The 21289-nt window shown below is 41.5% G+C and overlaps 1 protein-coding gene across 1 annotated transcript; it reads right to left on the bottom strand.

The window, feature by feature from the left end:
* Positions 1-1302: 1302 nt before the first annotated feature.
* On the bottom strand, positions 1303-2870 carry LOC137898856 (inhibin beta B chain). The gene is made up of 2 exons (XM_068742908.1): positions 2492-2870; positions 1303-2084 (listed from the first exon to the last, which is right to left on the bottom strand). Exons 1-2 carry the CDS (start codon positions 2868-2870, stop codon positions 1303-1305), a joined length of 1161 nt encoding a protein of 386 aa, XP_068599009.1.
* Between the last annotated feature and the right edge of the window lie 18419 nt (positions 2871-21289).

Raw genomic sequence — 21289 nt, 5'->3', positions numbered from 1 at the left:
AATTGTGATTTAAATCCAAGAAAATACAATTTGAGATTTTTCTTAGATTAAAAACTTGAAGCTTCACCTAAAGTGAACATTAGACTTTCAAAGATATGCATGCCAAATCACAGCAACAGATGCCCATTGACCAACTGGAGCACAGACCTTCACATTACCTGACTGAAGCAATAGCTAAATGTTTGCTCACATTGCCAGTGCCAACTGATTTCTTTTGGTGTGAAAATAATACAGTAAATCATCGCAACTGTATGCAGACAGAACTCGGAGGAGCTTGAACATCGTTGAAATGTTAGGATTCTGTTTTCTTACATTATAATAAAAACCACAGATTGACATAATAAAGTTAAAACAATTATTTGATGCAGAGAGGAGAAGATGGTGCAATAAATGCTGTAGCCCATATGGACATGGAGTCACAGGTCCACATAAAATACATAATGTAATTAAAATGAAGTGATAAAGTTGTTTGCTTCTCTTTGGTGTTCAATTGTATCAACCCTCGATGTCTAAGTTACACTTAATGAGGAAGGCACTTTAAATCAGAGATTTATGTAATTTTTCAATCCTTGAAAATTGACGCATTTAGTTCGACTTTTCAGGGAATATATTTTTGTGGACACTGTGACTCTTTCATGAAACAGCTCTTCCTCAAATTTTCTGAAAACCATAAATCCTTTGAACTGAATCCCAGCAGTAATTATGACAGACATAATAAATAACCTATTATTGAAACAAAACAAAACAATAAAAATATTGCAGCAATAAAATTTAAACCACAGCACAGACTTTAAAGGAATCTCTTTCTGAGACCCGCCCCAAAAAATCAGCCCTGTCCCTATCTGCTCAGCATCACTATAGATGTTTAAGATGAATCTTTTTTGTTGCGCCTGCTGCCTTATATGTGATTGCTTAAATATGTAAATGAATATCTGTATTCAATCTCTGGGTAATCTTACAGCGACTCACTCATAGCCTTTCAGTATTTTCATCCTGGATCTTATAATATCAAGAGAAAATTTGAATGAATAACAAACACCGTAATTTCTTAATATATAATACAAGAAATCTGGTTATTGAATTTTGTATCTATTTCTAGAAAATACCTGAGAGGCATGGGACAAACTTATCCTATAATATTCTCTTTTCCTTTGTGCCTGCTATTTCCCCAAATCTAACTCATTCAGACAGAGAAGTCCCCTGATCACAACAATGTGTGTCTTCCTGTCTGTCAAGAATACACACGATGGTTCTTAACATCTTCCATAACAAAAAAATAAAAATACTACAATCAAATTTCCTCTATGTACACCCACAGGACTCCACTATCATGTCGGGGACATCCGTTTTGACAATGCTGTGCTGAGAGTTGAAGTACACCATGGAGAGCGGCCGACGCTCAGTGGGGACGCAGCACGAGGATGCGGCTGTGTCAATGCCGTTGACTTTCAGCTGGCTGAAGACGGTGGCGTGGAACGAGGATGCGATGCCTGGGGATCCAGACAGATGTTGGGGGCACTGGCCCATGCAGTAATTCATGTGGTAACCTTCAGGCGCAATGATCCAGTCGTGCCACTGGATGTCCTTGAACTTGATGTAGAAGTCTCTCTTGCAACACACGGTGACGTCGTCACCGCAGCGCAGCGCGCGCTTCCTGACAGAATGTTTGGAGTGGGGGTCACGAACACGCACCTGGGCCAACATGAATGGCTGATGGGGGTTGTCAGACGAGGCATCTAGAGAGCAAAGGTTCTTCCCATCTTCGTTGCAGCTGACTTCCAGTCTCAGCCGCTGCTGGCTGCCATCCAGGAAGGCCTGCAAGGTGCGTGTGACGGTGAAGGTGTGCCAGTTGCTCTCCCGGACCTCCAGCATCTTTTGTATTACCTGTGTGCGGTTCGAGTCCGATGCCCCACCGTCTGCAGAGAGGAAGACCTGTGCAGAGAGGCGGGAGTCTCTGTGAGGGTCCTTGGAGGAGTGGACGTAGATCCACAGAGAAGACTGGAGGACCTGAATGCTTTGGCCACGCTCCTGCTGAAACTGGAAGGTAAGGCTGAGCGGAGACTCATCACCATCCGCTGTCTCATCTGTGAATAAATGACAATTTAAGAACAGCAAATTAAGTTTACATCTTGGTGATTTCACACAATTCCACCAGTGTTACGCCAACAAATCTGGAATCGATTTTAAAATCCACTAAATCTTTATAGATTTACTTTATTAAAGTAACAAACGATCAAGTCGATCTTATTACGCCATCGGGCGTTGTTCTCATCTTATAGTAAAACCTACAGACATGCTGTGAAGTTTAAAATATTCATGACTAAATGCTGATATCATAACCATTTGCCACACTTTACGCAACAGCACAACAAACCGACGCCGTCAACACGCACGCGTAAAAGCTGATTTAAATTGCGTCTTTTTCACACAGATGCGCTTAAAGCGCCCTCGAAAACAAATTGACAGTGAGACAAATGAATAGAAAACATACTTATGTCCGCAAAGCTCACTATTTCATAGCCTTGATCTCTAGTCGGTTGGCCCAAATGGTTTTCTAGTTCCAGAGTCCCATCCTGTTTGACGCGCCCCGAGTGCAGTTTGCGCAGAGCGGTGAGGAGCGCCTCCCTGGGCAACGTCTGAGTGATGTTTGGTCTTTCTTTCAGGTTCAGCTTGTCCAAAATTTGCTGCTTGGCGATTTCTTGCATCAACCTTTGCTCGGCGTCTCTCCGCATCGCCGGCAATCCACAAGACGCGCAGCCTGGAGATCCACAGACTGTACCCAGCCCTCTCAAAAAGAAAGGCGCCACAACGAGGAGCGTTGGCAACGCAAAAGGCAGCGCCATCCCACACTTCAAGTTAAATAAACGCATCGTTGTGGTCGATGGAAGCCGCCGTGAAGCCTGGAGTTGAGAGGAATGACTGATGTTTTCACCTCCTGGTGAGCAATCCAGCGAAACTGGTGACACGTTGGAGGGACGCACCAATAAGCGCATCGGGGCATCGAGGAAATTAGTCACAAAGTCACGTCTCGTCCTGCTCTCTCTCACACACGCACACACGCACACACACACACACACACACACACACACACACACACACACACACACACTAAACAAGCACCCAAACGTGCACATGGATGGGATGACGGACTGGCACACAGAATCAACAAAGCTTCTGGCAAACAGCGCGTCTGCTGCGCATTCACAAACATGTCCATTTGAAAGCGACTTTCAGGATGATGATGAATATATTTATTAGATAGAATGTTAGAGTACAAGTACAGTCAAACAGTAGCATGTATTACAGTACAAGTACAGTCAAACATCCTGTCTAAGAAGAGCATTTCAAAAAGCCCTTGAAAGTCCTTCCTTAGCACATAATTTCTTAATTACAGGGTGAAACTGTGCTTAATTGCGTCGCCATGAGTCCGTCTGCAACTTGGACGTTTCCGGTGTCTGGTCCTCTCATCGTCCGGGTCTTGCTGGTTGGAGCTGAATGTCATCGCTCTTTAACCCCAAGAATCGTGCTCGAGGCTGCGAGGCGAGGACTTTGGTATTTGGACACGTCCCTTCACGTTCCCTGGCGGAGGTGACAGAAAAATCCTTGCTTCTGTGCGCGCGTGCGTGTGTGCCTGTGCGTGAAAAGGAAAGTTGGTGGTGGTGGTGTGTGTGTGTGTGTGGGGTGTTTAAGGAGAATAAAATACATGACTCACTGCCAAACATTCGCCCGCACAAGTTTGTATATGAGTGTATATGACAACCATCTTATCGATATTTGACATCGTTTGATTGATGGCACTGTGATTCACTGTTTCTGTAAGATAGTAATTTGCAGGGCGGCGTAGAGGAGTGTCTGATGAGAGCTAATGACTAGTTCTGTAATATGCACTTTAAAAGTAATGTGCTGAATATACTCTGTAACTGGAAGCAACTTCACCTGCAAAGTATTGTAATAATAAAAAAGTCGTTTCTTAATGTATTTTTTTTTTTACCTTATTTCACTAGAAATAAATATACAGTTAGAGGTGGCACATTGTTTGCTCAAGTACAAGTATTGATTCAACTTATTCAATCGTGTAAAAGTTAGAACACGTGCTCAAACTCAAAGTAGCCCTTTGGAAGACAATTCTACTGGCTGTTGAGCAAATCTAACTGAAACGCATGACTTTAACATAACATGAATTAAATTAACTGGCTGGCCATGAAGGTGAGAACAAGCTGAGAATAACCAATGTGTCAGGACTCAGGACAAGTTTTCTTCATGGTCGAATTTCTTTAACATGTTGTTTTATTACATGTTGTGTTGGGATATTGAGGAAACAAACAATGATGCGGAAGAAAATTGATTTCCAAAAGTGGTTTTGAAAATGTAAACACTAAGCAAATAAAATAAATAAATAAATAAACAAATACCGAAGCAAAGTACAAGTTCTCAAAAACTCTACCTAAGTACAGTAACAACGTATTTGCACTATACTATTTCCAACCTCTGTACAGTGTACAGTTTATTACTGTAGCTGTAAATACGCACTGGTCACACTTTTGGCTGTAAAGCTCTGTATTTGATTCTGCAGTGTATGTTCAGAATAATTAAAGAATAAGTGTATTCTGTACTCCTTTTTTTTTTAATGCTAAATGTATTTAGCATTCTTCTACTGTGATTTTCCTCACAAAGTGCTTCACAACATTCATTCTGGCATTCATTCATTCGTCTCCTCTTCAGTCGCTTACCTTAAATATGGGTCGCTGGTTCTGGCGACACCCTGGAAGAGTCGCCAGCCCATTGCGCGACCACACATAGACAAACACTCAACCATGCTCACATTCACACCTATGGACAATTTAGCATGTTGTTAACCTAAGATGCATGCTTCTGGACAGAGACACGGGAAGAACAAGCAAACTCCACACAGATATGCCACAGGTAGGAATCGCACCCGGGACCTTCTTGCTGTGAGGTAACAGTGCTACCTGCTTCAGCATTTAACAGAGGCTGCCATGCATGTTACAGTAAGGAAGCAGCTGCATATCAGGAGTGATATTATTCACACACTCACTCACACACCGATGCAGCGTGTGAGCTGCAAGGGCCAGCGAGCTAATCACCAACCTTCAAATACGTGGATGAGGATAATGTGTGATTTCCTAACATTTTGACAATGTGAGAATAAGAATGGTGACTCATATTGTCAGTGGAGGTTGCCTTATCAATGCAGCTGTGGTCCTTAAAACTGAGCAGATTTTAATTCTAACACTTTTCTTTTACTATCCCATGAGGTTTTGCTTTTCACATTGATGTTAACTGTATATCCCTGTAAAATCATTCCATTCCCTGAAAGTGCTTTAATTTTTTTTTTACAGTTTACATCAAAGTTTTCCAGAACAATAACATGCTGGTTTAAATCCAGCCTCAGAACTACTCTGAGATCCCGACATCATTTCACACCAGGAAATGAAATGTGCTTTGAAATGATTTTAAATCTATTTCTGCATAATGTTTAACAGTGTGTAACGTGTCCATCAATTTTTGTATTGTTGTAATGTAATTGTAGAACTTTTGATCTTACATCCCTCAATATGAAGCATGTGTCAAACTGTACACTTCTGTTTACTCAGAACCTGAACTAAACAATGTGTTTAAGTAATTAAAATACACACACTACTTGTTGTAATCTTTGTGTTCAGGCTAAATGTGTTAAAAGAATACATGAATATACACTATCATGCTCTTACTGGTTTTCTTTTTTCTTTGTGACACAAACATTGCATCAATGCACTTCCAGTCTGCACTTTATTCATTTATCATTGGATAATATTCACCAGTATAAAAGAGGACTATATATTTTCTGTATTTCTTTAAGGACATTTTAATCTCTTCGATTTTATGTGTCATGGCTCTTCAAGGGGGGCTAAGAGCAAGAATTTTGTCGCAAAGATTTTGTTTCACAATGCAATTCAAAACGAGGAAGCCTGAAAATAGATGAGAAGAATTTGCCTGCCGACATGTGGAGAATTTTAGGAACTACAACAAATGTGTGTACACCTTTGCAAAATGGAGAAAATAGAAATAGAAATCAGTAGAAATCAAAAGTTCGGAAATGAATGATTGCCAGCAGCCACAACATCACGAATGTGACATAATTTCTGTCAGACAGGTGGAGAAAAAGATTCGTTTAATATTGGACTTATATCGATTTCTAATTGATATATTATATAACAGTGAAAACAAACAATGAAGGAGTTTACCAGTGTTGCCCGAAAATATCTCTCTGCGTTTGATGTTGTGGGCAGTGACGTTTGATGAATCATACCCAAGTTAACTGTGCCCTGAACGCCTCTCTGCGACTGTGAAGTACGCCGCTGACACACACACCTAGCCGGAGCCGCGAAGGGGGAATAGTGTTTTATTTCTTTTTTTCTTTTATTTGTGTACTTTTATTCTTTAACGTTTGATGTTATTCAGCGGTATTCCTGCAGCGGATACGACCGCCTTGCTACTTAACGCTTGCTAGCTATCAGTAGCGTCCACGCCGCTGTACCCTCACGCGGCGCTATTTTGACAGTCGGGGTCGCAGTGAAGCGTCTAAAGCTAGTAGCACCATTAGCACTGGTAAGTCATTCGGAGAGCTAGCTAACACAACCAGTTAGCGCCTTCAATTGTGTGTCCTGACAGTGCTATTACGAATTATAAATAGGGATCGCCATATTGGTGAAACAAAGGTATATTGTTAAGTGATTAAATAATATGTATGCGCTAGATTTATTAACGTTGGTTGGCTAATGTAAACTTAACAGAAACGGCTCGCTAGCGGGCTAAGATTAGCTAGGTGGCTAATTATACTTGCCAGAGGGAACAAGCTAATTCCTTGAGCTAGCTATTGTTAGCGTGTGGGCAAGCCAGTGTTTTAAGTCGGCTCCTCAATTCCTTGCTTTCACCGTGTTACGATCTCTTCTCTACAGACACAGCCTGAAGCTTTCGCCACACCGCCGGCAAAACGGTGAGTTTTGAACATTTTCGATAACTCGAGATAACTTGCAATCAGCGATGAATGGTCTCTAGATGCATTTGTAACGCAGCTGCAAGCACCATCTTTAAAGTCTGCGTTCTCCATGCACGACACGAGATGGACATGGAAGGCGATGAATGGACGCGTGACTGTAAATGAAGTGCTTGCGTTAGCTTTTTGGAATAATTGCACTGAAATAATTGCACATTGGTTTTCCGCGGCCATATCATCAATCATATGGTGTTGTGTATGTGTTTTGTTCGCTGACGTTCGAAACGATGGCGAACAAGATGTAGCTGTAGCAACACGTTAAAAGTTGCCGACCCATGGTTTGTGGACATTAATGACTTGTTTTCCTTGCGATATGATTATATATCCTTGTTTCTTCCTAGCTAATATAGAAAGCATGGCCTCCGCTGTGCTTAATGCACTGGATTGCCAAAATTCGTATTGTGTTTGCTTTTGAAGGCTTCTTTGCCCCTCATCTGATTAAGGTATCTAACCTTTGTTCTAGGCCTTTTGCTCACTGAGAGATTCCTTATCTCAGGAGAAAGGAAACTCAACAAACTCGTCACGATTTTGTGCCCTAATTCAATATATAGTTAGGGGAGAATTCACATAAGAGATTAGCTTTTGAAACAACTGCTCGTGAAATGGTTGCCAGTCCCTGTATCTTTACTTTAGTGCTATGTTTTTACACTCGGCTGAAAATAGATGGCAAAACTGTTGTGTCAAGTTTAGGTGGGATCACAGCACAGACTGTTGGAGCTGTGAGTCAAACATCTGCTCTGGGAAAACAGCATGTGTGTCGGAAAGCATAAATATTCATATCAATTGGTATTGGCCTTTCTTGTAATACAGATAATTGGCAAGTGGCATGTTTAGTCATATTTGATGTTGAAAGTTGTTTAGAAATAGTTGTGAACTTTCTCCAGTGTGATATTATGGACAAGTAAAGCAAGGTACGTTCTCTGAATGGCTTTAACACTGTTTAAAGAACTGGTATGCTTGGTGATTCTTTAGGTGAGACCCCAGTAAAGGGCTTTTCTGTGCACATAACGTGAACAATGCAATATTGAGTATGTATGCTGGTGTAAGGGCAGTGTCATCATCGTAAAAGTGTGATTTTGATTGTAGTGAGTTACTGAATCCAACAGTCTTCTGTTGCCAAGGTCGGCAATGAGAAGAGGGCGTATCCTGGCTCCATATCACCGTGTTTCTCCTTTTTTCATCTGCAACCTGCAAATCGTCATGGAAACTAATTGTGCCATTTTGAAGTTTCAGTAGATTGGTTGTCTAATTTACATTTACAGTCAGTCTCACTATTAGTTGACGAGAGCAAGAATCGTTTAAGAGATTTGTGCCTGTTAATCTCTTTGGTTTGCAGGATGTGTGGGTAACGGCGTTCTTTATTCATATGCCGGCAGATCGTGTGGTTTTATGTGTTGGAGGTTCTTGCTTGTATTGTTTTCACCCTCTGCAATCAAATATTTATGAGGCAAGATGGTTAATGAAAATATATATCTATTTGTTTATATATATATATATATATATATATATACAGTGTTATGGGCTGATGTGATTGAGATAGTTGCAGATTATCAAATAAATCATTGGGTTTTGTCAGCCTGATATCTATTTCTTCACCAGTCTCTGGATATCTGTTTGCAGCAGCAGAAGAGTGTTTTTTCTAGAGAGATTTGAAGAGCTATTTATAGATCTCTGCCGGAGCACCAAGCCTGGTGCTGTTACTGCTGCTGCTATCTCCCTCCTCTGTTAGCTACTCCCGTTTCTTTCTGTTTCTACATCCATTTCCTCTCATCTATTCCCTCTGTTTTCCGAGCCCTCTTTCTATTGATGTCTTGCTCTTTCACTGTTTCTCAAATCATCTGTTTTCGTATCTTTCCTTCATTGCTTTCTTTGATGTAAATTATTGATCAGAAGGGAGGCGACTGGTTGCATGGCAGTAAATCAGGCTTCAGATTGGGTACTGCTCCCTGCCTGACTTCACTGTGATTGTTGCAAAGCTGGGAGGATTTTTGCATGACAGTTCAAGGAGCTAAAAGAAAGGGCATATATTCAAAATTCATCATGTGTCGAGTGAAATACATTTCAACACGTGATGGTTTCTCATTATAGAGTCCAAATAGGGATTGTGAGTATTTCTCTTCTGTTAGTTTTTCATGCTCATGTACATTTAACTATTGTAAAATTGTGTTTGAATGTTGTATTGTATTTTGGCCAGTTTGTATGTTTTCAGTCCAAATGCCAAAAATTCCAGGTTCCCCCCCCCCCCCCCCCCCCATTCATACAACATACTGCTTGCAGAGACTGTAGCGTAGCGTCAAGAGATTGTGTTCTCTTTCTCAGCTCCTCCCCTCTCTGTCCCGTGCTTTGGAAATCCTCTCTCTCCCCTTACTGTCCCGTAAAAGACGCTACCTGGCTGTCCAAATGAAGATGAAGCTTTTGGACTTAGTTTAACGCATTAGGTGGCATTAGTGCACGCCATCCCCTTTATCCCAGTCACATGGTCAACCAGAGACACCCTATTTCCGTGACTGTGCAAGGTTTGCAGTGTCATTTAACTTAAGTTTGCAATGTAGGAATAGAAGGTCACCTGTCTGCCCAAAAAATATTAAATCAAGGCAAGTAAACATGAACATCTCTATCCCAAAGCTGAAGAGCAGTGTTGCCTTTTCTACAATTATAATATTTTCTCTATCATTTAGTGGAAGATTGGAACTCACAGATTCCATGGTGCTTTTACAGGGATACAGATCCCATGTTAGGTCCCAGCATCCCAAATCAGTGATGTACACAATGGCTGATCTGAATAATGATGTAATTCACATAGTTTCATTGGTTCACTGTGACCTGTTTGCTTTTTTTGTCTGTAAAATCCATAAATGAGCCGCATCATTCCATAAGCCGCATTTGATCAGTTTAAGTAATACCGGTACTTAAACTCAATGTGTATGCTCAAAACTGTCCTTAAAAACACAGCGTCATGTTCAGTCACGCGCCTCCACCCTGTCCAACTACCAGAAATATGTGGGCCTAAGCTTTAGCACCACGCTTATAGCTGCACTGTTGATGGGAGTGCACAGAGGACACAGACTGTTTTATGCTGATGTACAACATGTGCGTTTTGGAGTTGGTTTCCCTCCCAACATCTAGACCACATTATTTTGTTTCAGTCTGATGTTCTGATGATTACAAATGTTAGTGAGTGGCTCATTTCAGATTGCGTAATCCCCCATCTCCTGAGGTGATTGTAGAGCTACTCAGTGTCATCAGTCCAGTTACCATACATTGGTAAATCATATATTTTAAAAAGAAAAATGAATGTAATACATGACACCATCTCAGAAAGTGCTTTAGCTTGATGAAAACAACCAAAAATGATGGTGTATAAAAGTCCACTAAATAAAATGAATCGCATCATATGTATTGCATCTATCCCTTGATGGTTCTCTATTGTGATATGTGAGAAGCAGGTGACATTATGCAACCTAAGCTGTTTGCGGTCTGCCAATAGACTGAAAGGAGAACATTACCTTAACCTGGGCTACTGTCACTCAACCTGTCTCTGATTGAAACATGGATAAGCCACGCCCTCAATAGTAACATCAGAGCAGTCAAGGCATTGATCAGGACAGCAAAACGCACAAAGATGCTCATTTTCTGCTGAAATGAAATGAAAGCGCGCCAATTCTGTAAGTATTTCTGTGGCTTTCTTTTTTGGGGGACTGGAGGTCATGTTGATTGGGTGGGCATTGTAAGGAAAACTAGAAAACGACAATCAGAGATTGCAGACCCTCGCCTCCAATCGGCTATTGGATCTTGTGAGACAGTAAACAGGGCTTCCGGATCAGAGGGGCCAAACCTGCTCTAGCTTGCTGCTCCGGAACGTACTACAAGACTCCTTCTGGACTCTTTTTCCCATCATGCCATTCGTGTCCCTCCCTCTTAAAGTGGCAGTTTACAGCACAGGCACGATTCCAGACGTAGAATCTGGATCCAGATCCGGATCAACGCCATTCTCGGGGAGGACCGAGCCACGGACAGAACCTTGCTTGTGTAAAAATTTTCAAGTTGATTGGGTTACTATTTTTTGACTTATGCGCTCGGACAGACAAACAGACAGACAGACAAACAAACAAACGCACCCAATTGCAATACCCTCGCCTCCTCTTCGGCGAGGGTAACAACGGTGACATACAGGCTTATCCAAGCAGCCCTTTATACAGCTGGGCTTCTTGTGAGCTTTGGGTTGGCTGTCATTGCAATTACCTTGCTACTCAGCAAGAGAGCAAACAAGATATGTAAGAGAGAGAGAGAAGAGAGAGAATCCACAAAAGGGAGGGTTGGCGGAGAAGGGAACAGTGTAAAACTGCGCATGATAGTGTAAGAGCATCAGGGAGAGACGGAGCCCACCAGCAAGGAAGGCTTTCTGTTTCCCTTTAATTCTTGTGCTTCATTCAGAAAAAAGAAGATGCCATCGAAAAAGGGATTTCTGTCCATTTTCATGCAACCCATTAAAAGAATCGACCTGTTAGGACTTAAAGCTAGGAGGGGAACAGAACAAGCACGAAGACAGAATTAGAATGAGCTGAAAGGAGTGAAAGAGGTAAACATCACTGAAACTTGATCTGACAATCTGAGGGCTGAAGCCTCAATGCTATTTACATGCTACTGGAAATGGCATTCTTTCGTTTGTAGTAGTTAACCAGCCAAAAGTCGTGTCAGCATAGTTTTGGTCCAGAGCTGCTCCTCCTGCCGCCGCTGCTTCTTCTCCTTCCTTTGATATTGTGTGTTTATCTGTGAGACACTTGATCCAACTTGGCCGAAGATCCGTTGAGCTAAACTCTAAATACAGTAAGCATGTGCTGTGTATGTACGTGTCTGTGCATATTTGCATGTTGTTGTTGGTAATTTGTTGGTGAGAGATGGCTGTGATGCATTTTAACTTGCTAACAGCTATTGCCACATTAGAAAAGTCTCTATTGTTGCTCTTCATAGAGTTCCTTTAGCACTTAATTGCAGTTTTCTTGTGGTATAATTATATTATTAGTGAGGTTATTTTTACTGCTTGTATAATTCTTATCATTATGCTTGTATGAGCCAGCTGAAACAAGAACCATAGTGATTAATATACATATTGAGTAAGATGAATGATGCTAATTATCTAATTTGCAATGAGTTTATTGAAAATTGTGCAACTAGTGGTCCATTATGTTTTTGTACGGCCGTTTACAACGTGTGTTTAGCGAGGCAAAAACTGAGGTAATGAGGAATTCCCTCCAACCGGGAGGGAGAGGGGTAGATGTAGGTGGCGAATCGCTGAGAAGTAGGTATTGCTCCTCAATAATGTCATACTGTGGGGGATGGACAACATAGCTTACATAAGCCTGCATGTGGGATGTGAGACCCTGATGTGAGGATGGCTATTAATGTGTTTCAGTGAGACCGTTTATGAATGCATTTGTTTTTAGAAATCAGAAGACTATATGGATTTACACTCCCTATCCCTCCGTGTTCTCCTCCTTTATTTGCGAAACAGTATGCAACAATAAAGAGAATAGAGAGAGAGGCAGCGGAAGCATGAGAGAAAGCACAACAGCAAAACCCTCTTGAATAAAAAATATTATTGCTATAAATAGCAAGCCGTCCTCGTGGCCTCAGCACTGTTTCGGGTTTGGAAGACCTTTTTTCATCTCTCTTCCGGTTATGTTATAACCTGGCTAAATCAGATCCACAATGCTCCTCATCACCTCGCCCTGTTTTTCGTTGTGTTCACCCAGCCCGATCGCTCTCGTGTTAAAATGGGTAGTATATACAATGACTGCCTTGTGTGTGTGTGTGCGTGCGTGTGTGTGTGTGTGTGTGTGTGTGCGCGCGCGTACGCACATGCATATTTCAGCTTTTGAATATAACAAGAAGCGTCTGTATCCAAAGCAGTGAACCTAATTGGACTAGCTTGATGTTGGTTTATAAAATGACATGGATCCCTCATTTGCACTAAGCAATCACTAATTTAAAATGCAAGAACTACGTCCCCATTGGATGAAAGCTGCTCGTTTGCTGTCAGATTGCTAAGGCTGTGTTCTGTTTAATGTCATTAAGTACACGTTTGTGCCTTGCCTGCATTACATGAATAGCTGAACAACATAAGCTAACTGTTTTGCCCACGACTCATTCTTTAGTCCATTCTCTTGTGTAATAAAATTGGTGCAGTGCGGCCGTATTTTTATACATTACTGAATGTTTGTGCATAAACCAGCACCTTGTTTTTGTTAATCTGATTTTGCTTACTTATTTAGTTTAGTTTGCTCAGGATTGAAGGATTAGCATAATTGTGGTTGCAGCTATGTGTGTTTATAAACCCCTTTTATACAAAGACTAAACATTTCGGGGTGTGAAATATAACCGTCAGCATGTCCATCCACTAGGGGTGGGCCATATCGTACAGTCCACACTAATACCGGTGCAATTATTAATAAAGTAAAAACAAAAATTGTATTGCGGTGTGTTGATTTGTTGACGTAATGTCTTACTCGCTTATGGAGCGCACCCCATGTGATTTCTGATGATGATTTAAAGGTCCCATATTCTGAAAAACTCACTTTTCCCATGTTTCTACACTGTTATGGTGATTTTGGGTCCTTATCAACCCCAACTCCAGTCAATCATTCGTATTTTGCTTAGGTCTGTGATCACCTACTGAAACGCGTCTGGAAGAAATCCCCCTCGGCTTGACGTCAAGCTGGGGGAACGTGCACAACATGCACGAGATGTACATGCGTGCGTGCGTCCCCGTGCCTTCGCTCTCTTCGCCATCATGGTGACGAGGAAGCTGAGCCGAAAGGCGAGGCTCTCCATTTACCGGTCGATCTCCGTTCCTACCCTGACCTGTGGTCACGAGCTTTGGGTAGTGACCGAAAGAACAAGGTCAAGGGTACAAGCGGCTGAAATGAGCTTCCTCCGTAGGCTGGCTGGGCTCTCCCTTGGAGATCGGGTGACGCTCGGTCGTCTGGGCGAAGCGTGGAGTCATCGCGCCGTGTGTGCGTGGGTTTATTGCCAGCTCGGCAGATCAAGCTGAAACCACACACGCTATTAGTTCAGATCTATAAGATATTTGTCTTGGTGTGACAAGTAGACTGCATCCACATTCTTTCATCTTCTTGAAAAGAAGACATTCGTCTTCAGGTGCTTATCCAGGTCGCGGGTTACGCTGAAGCCTATTCCAGCTGACTACGGGTGAGAGATGGTGTATGCCCAGGATAAGTCACCAGTTCATCGCAGGGCCACACCCCCACCGGAGTTACATGCATCCACATTGGTGGATCTGGAGTCATCACCAGATCGATGCATGCACAGGTTTGATCCTTGGCTCTTATCTAATCACATCAGGGTCTATAGCTGTGTTATTTTGTGTGTGTGTGTGTGTGTGTGTGTGCGTGTGTGTGATATTTCTCTTTGAAGTCACCAGACTAATTTACTGGAATTTCTCCAGCTGACAAGGAAATGGCAACAAAAAATGCAGATGAGGCCAGTCCAACCTTGAAGCAGCAGAATTGACATCTGTAAAAACAATCATACCTAGTTGTTGAAGTTTCCAGAGAGATGGATGCAGCTACAAGCAAAAAGGTGCCAGTACTAACGCCTCTGGAAATGGAGCCGAAACTAAATTCATTACTTTTTATGTGAAGGGACAAATGCTGACTTGTGTAATAAAACCGTCAACACAAAGGTGCTGCATAAGTGCAGTCTATTTAACCATTCAGTGTTATTTTTAATGTACATTTATGGCGCTGTTTGCTAAACGGACCATTAGACAAACAAGCAACATGGGCCAACGTTTAGATAAATTAGTTTATCTGATTTCTTGATTAATGATTGGCTTGTTGCCCAAGTATTTTAAGAACACAGCTTAGCTAAGGATTGTAGAAAGTTTGAGTTCAACCAAACTTGGCATTAACCTCACAGAGCTGAAAAACAATATTGTCACTGTGCAAGATGAGTTATGTCACCCACTGCAATTTAGTTTGTAAAGTTAGTCGACTCAATACTGTGGAATGATGCACTTTCATGTATGCTAACTTCTTTGTATACGTATTTTACGTCTAAGGGAATGGTCATTTCGCTGTGCTAGGGGTCACTTCCTGATTCTGGCAGTCTGTTCATGTGTCATCGTGGCAACATGGACCATAACAGTATGCGTCAAGTGTGTGAAGGAAGTCATCAGCAGTCGGTTTAATTAAAGTAACTGCGTGTGAAGATGACTCGTATTCTGATCAGTATGTAACGCCAGCTAAGTCTGTGTGCCTGAGCGTACATTTGCAAGCCTTGCTTGGTTACGTGTTCATGTCTGTGTAATTGAGCTGTGTTTTTATGCTACATGCATCACATGGGACTCACTCCTGCGTGCTTTGTGTATGTCAGTCCGTTTGCTGTTTTAGTTCTGTTTACCCAGTGATAAATGCACCAGGTCTTGTAATTGGGGGGGGAAAGAGGAGGGCTGTGAATGATAGGCAGAGAAAAATATGGGGGTGTTAAGGGAATGGCTCCTTTTCTCTAGGTGACAGAGCCGGTTGCCATGGAGCTGGTCCTCCCATTGGTTGAAGTCTGGTCCAATCGCTAAACAGCACAGATTGTTTCATCATTGAGAAGTTTTTCTTCTCTTCCTGTCTCACTAGCCACCCCTAGCTCCTCCATCTTTCTCTCTTCTCTCTTATTTGTCCTATTTCTGTTTTTCTCCTGTGCTGTCCTCCACAGTCTAACACACACATCTATACACACACAGACACACTCACAGTGTGACTGTCATGGATCTTAAGCAAAACCAATATTCAAATTAAATACACTTGTTACATAGTACTGTGCTATTTGAAAATTACATTATCTTTGGTGTTCATCCCTACACGTTTTATGTGGGAAGTAATATTCTACGTTATTACAAAACTCAAACAAAAAATACAATTTCAGCTTATTTACATGGACATTTTGGAATTTGAACACGTATTGAAGACACTATCCATGTATGTGATCATAAGTTGTCAGGAGCTTTTCTTTGAAGACAAACGTATAATTTTATGGACTCATGCCAACACTGTATATACTTTTATACTCATCAGGTCACATTCACCAACCCTTTCCTATCGCTCTGGCTCTCTACCAGAAATTGTAGCTCCAGGTGAAATAAAATGACCAAATGAAATGCTTCATTACCTACAACTGAGAATGCCAAATGAGAAGAGTGACTCCTGTGCTCTGTTATGAGCACGACGTCTCCCTACAATGAAAAGCTGTCTCTCTGTTGCACCATTATCCCTGGTGAAAGCCATCGCTGAGTGCAGGAACACACTCAACACAAGGATTCTCCTAGTTAAGGAAATTACATCAGCTATTGATGGGGGAAATACAACTAGATCAAAGGGCAGGGATGTCTCTGTTATTTAATGTTTGAAATAAATATTGTCAGTGTTTTGTTTTTTTTAAATAAGATTTTCTTTCAATCCAAAAAAGTCTGTAAATAACTGTTAATTTATTGTAAACCCCAAAATGTCTCTTTGTTCTTCTGGATCCCTTAGCTGACTGTCCAGAATTCTTGCTTTAATTTTTTTCTCCGTTGTCACTGAAATCCAGTACGTACAGGAAATGCGATTTCATCGTATTTCTTTCACATAACGTTTCTAAATCTGATATAATGTCAAGTTAAGGTTCATGGCTATTGTTTGTTGGTTAAAAAAAAAAATTCATCTTGATTTCAGATATTTCTTCCATTTGCTTCAATGAATATTAAAGTACTTATCTCATAATGCTAATTTACTCTGTAAATGTTGTACTATGTGGGTGGTATATGTTTCCTCCACCCACATTCCAGCACCTTTGCCTTTTATTAATAGTGCATACACGATCAGGATCTTGTTTCCCCTCCACTGCCATTTGTTCATTGTGCAGAAGGGAGATTGTGACTATTTGGCAAACATTTATCCTTCTGTCATTCACTTTTATCCTTTTTATTTCCTCTCTCTTCATACTCTCATGGCCCTCCCCACACAGCGGAAAATTATACATACTTGATAACTGTAGAGCGTAACGGAGGGGGGAGAGTTGGAGAGAGCTGCAGAAAAGGTAGGTAGGTAGGTAACCAGGGAAGGAGGGAGCGAATGAGTCATAGCTCGTCCCACAGGACTGAGTGGGCTGGCTGAGTGGAGGAGGATGGCGTCAGCAGCAGGTCTTACGATTTGAGAAGACATGTTAAAAGAGGAAGTAAAGGAGAGGCAGAAAGTCTAAGAGCTCAGAATGAATTGTCGTTGACTTAGAGAGAGAGAGAGAGAGAGAGGTATTGGTGGGAGGGGTTGATGTGGAGGGGGAGGAAGACGGGAAGGGGTATCCTCGTAACACTCAGAAACAAGAGATGTTGGGTGGGAAGGAGAATGACGAAGAGAGATGTATGTGGCTGCATTTGGTCATTGATTTCCCCTCCTTGGTGTATAAAGTCTCATTTATTCAAAACATGTACGTTACCATCAACTCACCCAGCTGTATTTTCTGAAAAATACAGGTGACTTTTCTATAATAATATATCCAGTGTTCCGGAGAGTCTGCCTGTTTGCCAGTGAGGCACATTATTATTGTGTGAAGCACAAATCGTTTTGGGCTGTTCCTTCCTTCGTGTTCTGCCAGCCCCTTGGCCCCCTCCCCTTGTGAGATCATCCAGCCAGCACAAAGGGGAATCCTCTCTGACATAGACAAACACTTGTGCATGCACACTGCAGCTGATATACAGGCACTGGGCTTGCACAAACTTTGCCGTTGCTGCACACAGGAGCCGCAGCTCTGAAGACTTCGTGTTGTTGTGAAATGGGTTGTGTGACGTCAAATGGGTGAATCCAGAGGAGCCTAATTAGATCGGTCTGCTGATATTTCTGTCCCGCTGCTGTCTGTGCTTGTACGTTGCTAGGTCATTTTGGTGTGGAGCGTTCCACTCGTCCATTCACCTTCATAGTTCATACAACCCCTCAGACAAAAAAAATGAACAGAAATATCTCATGGAATTTGATAAATTATCAATATAAAATGACAAGAATTGCTCATTCTCTCTCCTTTCGCACCCTACCTCTTCTGCGTCAGTCAGAACAGCCAGGGTAAATTAATCTGTCCGCCTGTCCCGTCTTTGTATTGCAAGATAGTATGCAATGCAAAACTCATCAATTTTTCAAATTCCAGAATGCTTTTAGTTAATTGCTAAAATAAAATAATAATAAAATAATTGCTTAAATTTACTTGCCATAAGAATTCAAGTCACCCAATTCATGTATTTGTGGCAAATGGCAACAGCCAGATGTATTTTGGCTCCAGGTGTGTGTTTCTTTAACTATGTCAATTCACCTGTTGTTATTATTAGCTAATTTAATCTCCCCAATTAGATTTTACATAAAAACTAAAGGCTAAAACTCTTATCTGGAGCTAACAAATCTAACCATCTCCCGCAGAGAAGAATTCCTCTCAATTCTTTGCTTTCATCCTATCTGTTGCCGAGATCCAGATCGCCATGTGGATGGTGTAAATCCGATTAGGACAGGAATGAGCTGCTTAGTGGAGGTCTGCGCTCTCAGAGTGCTTTTCTAGTTTAGATATAAACTGTATCTATACCATTCTCACTTGTACTCGTTCAACACAAATGGCAGCAATTCAGTTGAGAATGACGTTACCATCTCCTTGGCAACCCCGTGGGCTGCTTTGTGTATGTGTGTGTGTGTGTTGAGAATAGCGCTGAGGGTGTAGAGGAGAGAGTGGATGCAAAAGGAAAGACTGGGTAAAGCTGCTTTATTTACAAGCGGTCGTTCTGATTCATTACACTAGAATAATTCAGTCAGCCATGGCACTTCAGATCGTAGACTAATCCGAGATGAGGAAAAGAAAATCATTTCCGGGACTGTCAGGCATTTGGATCTTCTCGGAGATGTATTGTGTTCTAATGACTGGCAGGCTCATACACGCAGGGGGGCTGAGCCATGTGGGTGTCCTGCTCGGTGGAATGGTTTGATGCTGATGACGCCTTTGCTGTTGCTTTTCCTGGATTCTCCACACACTGGAAATCCCTGCCTCGTTTATTCACTCATCTCATCGATCTTGCAGCACAGCACAGCACAAAGATACAAGCAGGGACTTGCGTGAGTTGCACGCTGCATGCGTACAATCTGGCAATTGTGCTTAAATAGATCATTGCATACATGTTTGTGTATGGAATTTAATGCCTTTTAACTTTCCTCCAACAAGCACACTTTGGTTTTGCAGCTGTTGGCCCCTGTATTGACTGTTACAGGATTCTAGGACAGAGTATAATTCATCTGTGTTGTCTGTGTCTATTGGGCTTAAGACTTCAGAAGCCGAGTGAGAATTCCTCCCAAAACTATTTGTGATTCTGGGTCATGTTTATTGTCTTAGCTGAGAAGATGGGTTCAATGATGTAAATTAGAGGAAGGATGTGAGGGCAAGAGAAAATAATAGTCACGATGAGAGATCTCCCAGAGGGTAGCCAATTATGATGATTATTAGTCCATCAAAAGAAAATTGCATGCATAGTGTTAAATAGTTAAGTTGTTACAATACTTTTCCAATCAAAAGCATCAAAAATATAGGCTGGTTCGAGCTTTGCATTGCCGGGATTCCAGGAGTTGCTGCCTCTCCTTGATGTGCATTAAAATAAACGAGGAATCTTTTGGTCTTTGACCGTTGGCTTTACTAACGAAGCAATGTTAAGTTGTTGCTCCTTTGAAACTCCTAATTGTTTCACAATTTCTCCAAGTATAGCCTTATAATCAGGTACAAAATCAAAGTATACTGCAGCAGGGCGATGCAGATTCTCTGTTCGAGCTTTCTGCCGCCCTCCCTGCTACATCATCGGTAACAGCAGCAGTGATGAGTCACTCGGTGTGTGAAACGTGACGTCACTCGTGTCTTCCTCTTCTGGTCTTGGTATTCAGGGCTCCTGACTGGAGGACGGACCATGTTGCAGCACTGAGTCAGAGGGAGAGAAGCGAGAGAGGCCCAGTGAACGCTGAGGTAGTGTGACCCTCCCTCTTATCTGGCTGGCTAACTGCTCCCTCTTCAGTTCACTAGTTCATTCTGAAAATGCCTGCTGTTTTGTTGCGCATCTTTCTTTTTGTCCTGTTGTTTACTAAAGATGTGTCTTTTGGAGTGTGTTCATTACCAGGTGAAATTAATCGTCTAAATATTCTCTGAAATGGAAAATGTCTGCTCCATATTATTTTTCATAAAATAATCTAGGATTGTTACTGATGACAAATTAGTGAGGAAATTAATTATATTTGTCTTAAAATGTCATTACTCTCTCTGGTTTGATGCAGGAACTACTTATATAGGACATCAGAGTTATTTTCAAGCTCATTTACTTCTATGAAATGTTTACATGTGAGGAGAAAGTTTGGAGGTGACATTATGAATTTATGACATGTATAATTCCTGAAGTCTTCAAAGAAGGTCAGCTGCCTTTGGTCTGAAATTCAGTCAGATTCCACTGACGTTGCGTTACTTCACCATTATTGTTGTATTTTTTAATATCGATATTGGTAGTGGTAGTACTAGTATTAAGTATAATGATCCGCAAAGGTGTGAGAAGAGATGATACATTTTGATTGAATGCTTTAGTAGAATGGAATCAAGGTGCTGTTTTCATTAATTAAATACTTGACACGTTTTACCGTCCAACAGGATCTTGTTGAAGGAAACGCATCTAAACTGTGTAAAGCATTATTTAACATGCGGTGCAGTTCAGTGAATATACAGAAACCACATTGACGGATGAACACAATTACTTTTTCAGTTGTCATTTCATGATGTATATTTAGATTAAAATGTCAATTTTTTTATTTTGAACTCAGCCCTAGTAGTCACACGGGGAAGCAATGAACATGGAGGTAAATCACTTCTTTCTATTTACAAACTCCTTGTTATTTAGTGTAGCATCAACGAACCTATGGAGAATGTGTCTCTCTCCGCAGTTCTGTTTCAGTGGAAAATGAAATCTGTTTATATCGTTTATGTTACACGTTTCTTGAGTGGGGAAAATCAGGTCCCGAGTCATAAATTGCTTTATGTGCTACTGAATTGAGGTGCCTTATTAAAAACTCTAATAGAACCATTTGCAAAGATCTGTTACTGAATGTTGCTTTTCTCCCACCTGTCTGTTACTCACAGCCCCACCACTAAATTGAAGGCTTGCTATGGACTGCACTTTGCTTCCTGCTGCAG

This window comes from Brachionichthys hirsutus, chromosome 8 (genome assembly GCF_040956055.1).
Source record: "Brachionichthys hirsutus isolate HB-005 chromosome 8, CSIRO-AGI_Bhir_v1, whole genome shotgun sequence".
In the NCBI taxonomy this organism is placed as follows: Eukaryota; Metazoa; Chordata; class Actinopteri; order Lophiiformes; family Brachionichthyidae; genus Brachionichthys; species Brachionichthys hirsutus.
This window is presented reverse-complemented; position numbering and strand designations above follow the sequence as displayed.

Bases quoted from the DNA above. Each gene is read 5' to 3' on its own strand.
- LOC137898856 (XM_068742908.1), bottom strand. From the start codon at position 2,870: ATGCGTTTATTTAACTTGAAGTGTGGGATGGCGCTGCCTTTTGCGTTG. The intron at 2,085-2,491 runs GTATGTTTTCTA...ATTTATTCACAG, and splicing joins AGTGAGCTTTGCGGACATAA to ATGAGACAGCGGATGGTGAT.